This window comes from Canis lupus, chromosome 38, assembly GCF_003254725.2.
Source record: "Canis lupus dingo isolate Sandy chromosome 38, ASM325472v2, whole genome shotgun sequence".
NCBI lineage: Eukaryota > Metazoa > Chordata > Mammalia > Carnivora > Canidae > Canis > Canis lupus.
The window spans coordinates 20,860,869-20,869,948 of record NC_064280.1 but is presented as its reverse complement, the minus strand read 5'-3'; the positions used below and the strand labels follow the sequence as shown (position 1 = coordinate 20,869,948).

At 44.7% G+C, this 9,080-nt stretch overlaps 1 protein-coding gene across 4 annotated transcripts in view; it reads left to right on the top strand.

Annotated features, from left to right (window-relative positions):
- Window positions 1-2,173: 2,173 nt before the first annotated feature.
- Window positions 2,174-9,080, top strand: part of UHMK1 (U2AF homology motif kinase 1) — a 30,419-nt gene continuing 23,512 nt past the window's right edge. For all 4 annotated transcript variants that reach the window (XM_035711103.2, XM_035711102.2, XM_035711101.2 and 1 more), the window contains exons 1-4: window positions 2,174-2,623; window positions 4,283-4,575; window positions 5,519-5,710; window positions 7,904-7,998. In XM_035711103.2, coding sequence (XP_035566996.1) covers window positions 2,356-2,623; window positions 4,283-4,575; window positions 5,519-5,710; window positions 7,904-7,998 — 848 coding nt within the window. In that variant the 5' untranslated portion in view covers window positions 2,174-2,355. The remainder of the gene's footprint in view (window positions 2,624-4,282; window positions 4,576-5,518; window positions 5,711-7,903; window positions 7,999-9,080) is intronic.

Below are 9,080 nucleotides of genomic sequence, written 5' to 3'. Positions count from 1 at the left end.
TCCTGGGATCGAGTCCTGCATCGGGCTCCTAGCATGGAGCCTGCTTCTCCCTCTGCCTGTATCTCTGCCTCTCTCTCTCTGGGTCTCTCATGAATAAATAAATAAATAAATAAATAAATAAATAAATAAATAAAATCTTTTAAAAAATTACTTCAAAATGTAGCAATTTAAAACAATAAGAGGGACGCCTAGGTGGCTCCGTGATTGAGCGTCAGCAAGGGAGCTAATGGGATGACCTTCTAGGGTAAGAGAGGTTGGGAAAGCACAAAGAAATACAACCTTACAAGAGATCGGGTTCAACCTGGTAACTTCTGCTTGTAGCAGTCGGGAGAAGGGCTTATATGTGACCAAGATAGGGCTTATCACAATGGCTATTCTTCACAAGGAGGACCTAGTCACCTACAAGCTCAGCATTTACTCTCTCTATGATTACAACACAGTCTTTCAACAAGATAGATTGGAACGAAATGCTTTTTACTCACACTTTTCTAAGATATGGGTTGCTTAGACTTCTACAGGGTCCTAGCAATTTATCTTCATCTCCTTTAGAGCATTTTTACCTGTATGCCTAGGATCATACTGATATGCAGGTCTAATACATTCTCTGCCCTTCAAATTACTTGAAATCTGAGTTCATTTTGTCTCTTTTCTCTAATCAGGACCTAAATTTTCTCTCCCCGCTCTCCAGTTTTCCTACTTCACCTTCCCTTTATATAAGCAGATAAATGCCTGCGCTCATTGCCTTAGAAGAGCCTGTGAGTTTTAATTTTTATATGCCAAAAGCCCAAACTCTCTGAGAGTTTATTTATTTTTATTTTTATTTTTATTTTTTTCCTCTGAGAGTTTAGTATTTACTTCAGGCATAGAGGAAAATGCTTGTTAGAAACAGCAGGAGAGGGCAGCCCGGGAGGCTCAGTGGATTAGCACCGCCTTCAGCCCAGGGCCTGGTCCCAGGGACCTGAGATCAAGTCCCACATCAGGCTCCCTGCATGGAGCCTGCTTCTCCCTCTGCCTGTGTTTCTGCCTCTGTGTGTGTGTGTGTGTCTGTCATGAATAAATAAATAAAATCTTAAAAAGAAAAAAGAAACAGCAGGAGAGGGGTGGCTCAGTTGGTTAAGTCTGCCTTTGGCTCAGGTCATGAATCACGGGTCCTGGGATGGAGCCCCACATTGGGCTCCCAGCTCAGTGGGGAGTCTGCTTCTCCCCCTGCCCCTCACCCTACTCATGTTCTTTCTGTCTCTCAAATAAACAAAATCTTTATAAAAAAAAAAAAAAGTAGGAGAATGCACAGAGCTCTTCCCAATCCCAGACTCGGATCATGTAGACATAAATAAGGCACATCTCAGCAGCAACAGAGCAAGGTGATGAGCCAGGATACCGGAGAGCAGATGGCTCCTCAGCTTCTGCACTTTGCACCACCGGTTATCCCACCTGCCTGGGGACTTCAACGAAACCGGAGGAAAAGCGGGTGGGGGCAAATTGTCTGACACTAAATTTCTGCCCCCCCCCATCCAAATGGAACTGGAAGTAGGTGAAATGGAAGAACAGAAAAATAAGGAAGGGCTATCCTTATTGCACACCCCAGCCTGTGGACTGAGATTGCTGTTGGCTGCATTCGTGACTCGGTGAACGTTCACGAAACGAGCAGAAATGAATGAATACCTGAAACCTACAAATATGAAAACTGGGCGAACCACGGTCGCCCAGGGCAGATGCATTTTGACGAGGCCGCCACAAACTTGGCGGGGGGGGGGGGGGCGGCTGGGAGCACAGAGGCGGGGCCTCCAGGAGGAAGGCTGGGGGCATCTGCGGGCATCTGCGGGCAACCCCGGGCGGGGGCGGGGCCCTTCCTGCAGCACCTGCGCCCTCGCCCTGGGGAGGCCGCCTGGGAGGGATGCAAGGCTGGGCTACACTGTCCTAGGGCCTCGGTGCTGAGGGCCGCGCCTCAACAAGGAGAGCGACCAGCCTGAGGTTCTGCGGACGCCCGGGGCAGCACCTGGCGCCGGCCGGGTGCAGCAGGTACCGCGCGCAGGCTGGGAGCTCCCGCTGCGCGAGCCCCAGTGCTGGGGGCGGCCCCGCCCCCTCCGCGTCCGCGGCCACGCCCCCTCCGGGCCCGCGGCCCCGCCCCCTCGGCCCCTCAAGATTGATTGGCTCTTCCCCCACTTCCGGCCTGGCGCCCGGGGCGCTCGGGGCTTCCGGTGTCATGGCGGCCTGAGGTCCCGGCAGTCGGAGAGGCGGCTGCAGGCCCCTCCCTGCGGAGCCGCTGGTCCGGCGGGCGGGGATGTGACCGCGGGCCCTGCCGGCCTGCCCCGGGCGTCGCCTCCGCTCCCGTGCCAGTGCCCTCCGTCCACGGCGATGGCGGGATCTGGCTGCGCGTGGGGCGCCGAGCCGCCGCGGTTCCTGGAAGCCTTCGGGCGGCTGTGGCAGGTCCAGAGCCGCCTGGGGAGCGGCTCCTCGGCCTCGGTGTACCGGGTGCGCTGCTGCGGCACTCCCGGCTCGCCCCCCGGCGCCCTCAAGCAGTTCTTGCCGCCGGGGACCACCGGCGCCGCCGCCTCGGCCGCCGAGTACGGGTTCCGCAAAGAGAGGGCGGCGCTGGAGCAGTTGCAGGGTCACCGGAACATCGGTAATTGCGGCCGCCTCGCTGCCCTCGTTGCCGGTCCCGGCGCAGCCACGCGCCCCCGGCCCCCCTCCCCTGCCCCCCTCCCCTGCCCCCCTGCCCCGGCCTGGCCTGGCCTTCCCGCGGCAGACGTGGTCGGGCCCCTCTCCCTCGCCCCCCCCCCCCCCCCCCCCCCCGTCTGCAGTGGGGCCGGGGTGCTGGTCCGCTCCGCCCCGTGTCACGTAATAGATGCTCACTTAAGTTCTGTTTTTTGGTTTTTGGTTTTTTTTTTTTGGCTTCGGGTCTCCTCGGGGAGTGCCGCAACTTATTAGCCCAGAGTTAACCTTTTCCAGGGAAAGGAGGCCTATCTCTGCCACCACCCGTGTCAGGCCTCGTCTGGAAATTGTGAATCTTTTGCGATCCAGTGGGAAGTGAGGACTCCCCACTGCCCTGCCCCTGCCTCTGCCCCTGCCCCAGGGCTTGTGATCACGCTAGTAACTCAGTACAGACGTTGCCTGGTACCCAGTTAGCGTGGATTTGGGGGGGATGACTCAGTATTCACATAGGAGTCCCTCTAAAAGCGTGGAAGTGAGCAACACTTTATACTTTCACCCTGGTAAGACTATGTTACGAATTTCAGATATCCACAATATGTGATAAAAATGATCAATTACGCGTGATCGATCTGTGCAGTCTTCACTCATTACACTGAGTTTATACTTAGTTATAGCTTTTGGCTAATAAGGAAATGTCTTGCTTCCTGGCCAGCATAATCCATGTGTAATTTGAAGAGTGGCTTTTTTTTTTTTTTTTTTAATTACCACTTTGGAGAAGAATTTCTTAACCACTGGTATTATCTATTTTTTTTTTTAAAAGATTGCTGAATGATGTATGTAATCCTGCTGGTATTTAAGAGCAAGATTTTTTTTTTTTTTCAGTCTTGCAAGCTTGAGGACTTGTTGAATTTCTGCAAGATTAGGTTAAGTTGTCATCTCAAAAGTCTGAATCTTGTACTATTTATTTATCCCCCCCCCCCGCTTTTAATATTTAGGTAATAGAATGCTATTTTGAATCAAGAACCAATTTTTGGGCAGCCCGGGTGGCTCCACGGTTTAGCGCTGCCTTTGGCCCAGGGTGTGATCCTGGAGTCCCGGGATTGAGTCCCACGTCAGGCGGCCTGCATGGAGCCTGCTTCTCCCTCTGCCTGTGTCTCTGCCTCTCTCTCTCTTTGTCTCTCATGGATAAATAAATAAAATCTTTTAAAAAAAAAACAACAACAAAAAAGAACCAGTTTTCAATTTTGTTTTTGCATGTTGTGACATCCATCACAAGAGTCCATAATATCTGGATTTTATTTTTAATCATTTTTTTCTTCAAGGAAAAAAGAATTTGCACCGAGTGTGTATATTCACCCACCACTGAATGCTTAGTGAAGTACAATTTGAATTATTGTGCCATATTTAATATCTTTGACTGGTAATGAGCTGTGGAAGGTTTTCTCATCTTGTTTCATTAAAATAATCCAGTTGCCAAAAAAATCTTACTTTTGGGAAAAATAAATTACAGTGGAAGTGTAATTGCTCATCCTTGTTATCCTTGTCTAGAGTATCCCAAATTTGCACTACAGAGTTATCAATTGTAACTTATTCTGAATTTTAAAGCATTATAACTCGTTTCTTTTTCTAGTGACTTTGTATGGAGTCTTTACAATCCACTTCTCTCCAAATGTGCCATCACGCTGTCTGTTGCTTGAACTCCTGGATGTCAGTGTTTCGGAATTGCTTTTATATTCCAGTCATCAGGGTTGTTCTATGTGGATGATACAGCATTGCGCCAGGGATGTTCTGGAGGCCCTTGCTTTTCTTCATCATGAGGGTTATGTCCATGCAGACCTCAAACCACGTAACATATTGTGGAGTGCAGAGAATGAATGTTTTAAACTCATTGACTTTGGACTGAGCTTCAAAGAAGGCAATCAGGTAAGAAATGCTTTAATAAAAAAGGCGGGGGGGAGGTGCTGGGTGGCTCAGTCAGTTAAGCGTCTGCCTTCTGCTGTGTCAGATCCCCAGATCTGTGTCATGATCCCCATTTTCTCGAATTGAGCCCTTGAGTCCCAAGTCAGGATCCCTGCTCAGCAGGGAATCTCCTTCTCTCTCTCTGCTCCCCCTGCTTAGCTCTCTCTTCTCAAATAAATAAAAATCTTAAATAAATAAATAAGTAACAGGAACGCTTTGGTAGGCATTTAGAGATATTTCTATTTAAAATACTGAAATATGGGGCACCTGGGTGGCTCAGTGGTTGAGCGTCTGCCTTCAGCTCAGGGCGTGATCCCGGAGTCCTTGGATCGAGTCCCATATCAGGCTCCCTGCAGGGAGCCTGCTACCCCTTCTGCCTGTGTCTCTGCCTCTCTCTCATGAATAAATAAAATCTTTAAAAAAACAAAACACTGAAATACTCAAGGATGAAGCAAGTAAAAATTTCATTGCCACCATGTATAAAAAGATGCACGTTTGGGTTTGGTAGGATAATCTAGTTGGCAGATAATTACTATTACTGGTGCCCTCCATAGTAGTAATAGTTGGTGCACTATCTAGTGGTAAAACACATGTAACGGTTCTGATAAACCCTCCAGTCCCCATGGTTTGTCGGCTCTTTGCCGAGTGTCCTTATTTATTTATCAGCAATGCCTAACAGTCGAGAGACAATCTCAAGAAATGAGGCAGCTGTATGGAAAGTGTACAGCTTGCCTGTGAGAACTGCCCAGTTAATGAACCGAATAATTACGGTAGCCAAGGGCTAGGAATCCTTTGGCATTCAGGTTGGCAGTGGTTTATTACGCGTGAAGAGAAGTGAATACACTGTGGAGGTGGAAGGAAAGTGAACAGTGCTTTCTTGGTTGTAATATTTACTCGTCTTCTTTAGGACGTGAAGTATATTCAGACAGACGGGTATCGGGCTCCAGAAGCAGAACTGCAAAATTGCTTGGCCCAGGCTGGCCTGCAGAGTGATACAGAATGTACCTCAGCTGTTGATCTTTGGAGCCTAGGAATCATTTTACTGGAAATGTTCTCAGGAATGAAACTGAAACATACAGTCAGATCTCAGGAATGGAAGGTAAACTGTACCAGTGCTTTTCTTTTGTTTGCAGTTCTTAATTCTGATTTAAGAATATTCAATTTATAGTGATTCTCCCTGGGGACGCCGTTTACTTCCATCTCTAATACTCTTCCTCCTTGCATCTTTGGTACCTTAAATGCTGCTATTAATGTTCATAGCTAGAGTGCTAGTGAGTACTGCATACTTACTGATCTTAGCCTAGGGCCTGGTGTGTAGTAAGTGGTTGATAAAATGAATAAATGCATTTTTCTGAAACAAGTGATTTAGTTATACCACATTCTAAAATATTACCAGTACAACAATATAAGTTTAATAATAATCTTTACATAAGGCTCTGCAGGTAACACTTTATAGTTAAAGTATTTCAATGTACAGTCTCCAGGAATTTCCTAACAATTCTATGAGGATCATTAGAGCGTGTATTGGTTATTCTTTTACAAATGAAAAACTGAAGGCACAGATATTCAAGCCACTTGCTCTGGATCATACCACTGGATGTACCAGACATGGGCCCCATATTCTGTTCTTCCTATTCAGAGTTTAGTGTTCTGTCCAAGTTCCGCAGTGCTTTATATTAATTTATATTCCATATTTGAATCCTCCTGGTAAAGTGAGTGCTGCTTATGACACTATTTCTGTGGGAACATGAGGTCTAAATTCCAAGTCTCTGACGGAACAATGAACTTTTGTATGTTTGTAACTTAGGAATTAACTATATTATGTTTCCAAACATATTATGGGGCCTAAATGTTGTGATGGTATCAGTATCCTTTAGGCTAGAGGTTTGAGAAATAATACAGTGTTTAGGGTTGTTTGGTTTTGATATTAAGCAACACGTATTTTTTGAGCATCTAGTAACATACAGTTTGTGTATGGCTGTTGTACCATGTAGAGTTTTATTTCTTTTCGGCCCTTAGTCCTCTGTTTCTGGAAGTATTCCTGGAAGGAATGCTTTAATAGTCTTGTGGGTGTACCTACTGCTTGCTTTTGGCAAAAAATGCTGCCATGCAAGCAAAACCAGTGTCATTATTCCGCATTGGTACTTTCACACAATGAAGCGGCTAAGTATTCTTTTTTCAGTGCTAATCCAAATACAGATCAATTAGTTGCATTTACTTTGCCTGTCTTTGAGACCTTTGGACTGTATCTGCTTGGCCCTGAGCTGATCAGAACTAGGTCACATTCAGGCGTTTTGTCTGTAATTTGGAGGTATGCTGTGTATTAAATCCCCGGTATTCACTCTTCTAAATAAAAACAGTATTTTATATTTTAATCACCTTTGTGGAGGCAAAATTGCCAAGTGAGTATGAGTATAGGTTCTGAAGTCAAACCGCTTGAGGGTTCATATCTTGGCTTCACCTCTTACTAAGTTATTTAGGGTCACTGAACCATGGTTTACTTTCTCTAAAATGAGGATAATAGCATTTTCCTCACAGAAGTATTGAGGTTAAAAAAATAAATGAGAGCATCTGGGTGGCATCTGCCTTCATTCAGCTCAGGGCGTGATCCTGGAGTCCCACATCGGGCTCCCTGCAGGGAGCCTGCTTCTCCCTCTGCCTGTGTCTCTACCTCTCTCTCTTGTCTCTCATGAATAAATAAATAAAATCTAACTGATCAACCAACGTAGTTCTTAGCATAGCATGTGGCCTGTAGTAAGTATTCAGAAAATTTTAGTGATAAGGATGGTGTCCGGTCTTTTTACTCATGGACATTCTTCCACATTCTGAGAAAGCACAGTACTCAGGGAGAAAGCGTTATGTTCCATAGGATTTAGAGCACGAATAATGTGACGGATGCTTTCTCTGTAATAGTTTATTCCTATCTGAAAACCAGTTGAAGACTCCTTACCAAGACTCAGACTTCATTGCCACACATTCCTTTTCTCACTTTGTATTGTATTAAACTACATTTTTATGGGCTTGCTTTGGTATTCTTACTCATTCATCTCATCTAGTAGATATTCATATAAAGTGCCAGGTACTGTGCTAGGTGCTGAGGATAGAGAAAAAAAAGTTTCTCCTCTAGAAGCTTAGTGTTAGGCACATAATCTCCTCCGGTAAGATTGTAAACTCTCAAAAGAGAGTGTTTACTGTTGCATTTTACCTACCAAACTACAGTGCTATGTGCCTAGTACTCATTAATACAGAATGAATTGAATAACCAAAGGAAGACTTTTCTCCCTTTTTTTAGGCAAACAGTTCTGCTATTATTGATCACATATTTGCCAGTAAAGCAGTGGTGAATGCCGCAATTCCAGCCTATCACCTAAGAGACCTTATCAAAAGGTAACACCATGTGTACTTTAAAGTTTCTATGTGTACATTTATTATGTAACGGTTATTTTTGTTTTGGTTTGGGTTTTGATGTTTACCGAATGGATTTATGTTATTTCTGGTGATCATGTAGAGGTTCCTCCTGGCAGCTGTACCCTTGGCCTCTTACAGCTCTGGCAGTCCTATATACTTGATGGAAATGAGGTTTTTGTGTTTGTTTCTTTTAGAGTTTTTTTGAAGGCACATTTTTAAAGAGGGTATTTATTGGGACGCTTGGGTGGCTCAGTGGTTGAGCGTCTGCCTTTGGCTCAGGGCATGATCCCAGGTTCTCGGGATCGAGTCCCACATCAGGTTTCCTGCATGGAGCCTGCTTCTCCCTCTGCCTGTGTCTCTACTTCTCTCTGTGTGTCTCTCATAAAAAAATAAATAGTATCTTTTAAAAAAATAAATAAAGAGGGTATTTATTAACTAAAGTCTGAGTTTGCTTTTGGACTACCAAAAAAAATTTTAAATAAGGTAGATATATCTATATATATATATAAATAATTATTTTAAATAATTACTGCTGGAAACTCTGGGGACAGATATAATGTTTCTGACTTCTGAGTGGGTCCAAACACATTAGATATTTTAAAATAAGACATAATGTACATTATTAAATAGTTGGGTTTTCACATTTCTAGCATTATGGGCCAGAAATGAGTAAAATAATTACTATGTTGCAGGAAGGTAGATCTCTCCATTAAGTCAGAATATTATTCTTTCTTTGGAATATTGACCCTATAAACCTTTAACTAAGTTTTGGGTTTTTTTTAAAGAGATTTTTATTTTTGAAATAATTACAGATTCACAGAAAGTTGCAAAAATGTTACAAAGAGGTCTATGTACCCTTCACTCAGTTTCCCCTAGTGGTTACATCTTACGTAACTAAAGTACAATGTCAAAAATGGACATTACAAGTGGCATTTTACATGGAAAAGATGGCATTGTGAAATTATGTAATGGGTTCTAATTTGGAAGTCAAATCATGTAAGTTCTGTATTGACTTTGTTATTTCGGACTTTTTCCCCTTTGTGCAACTAACTAATACTAAA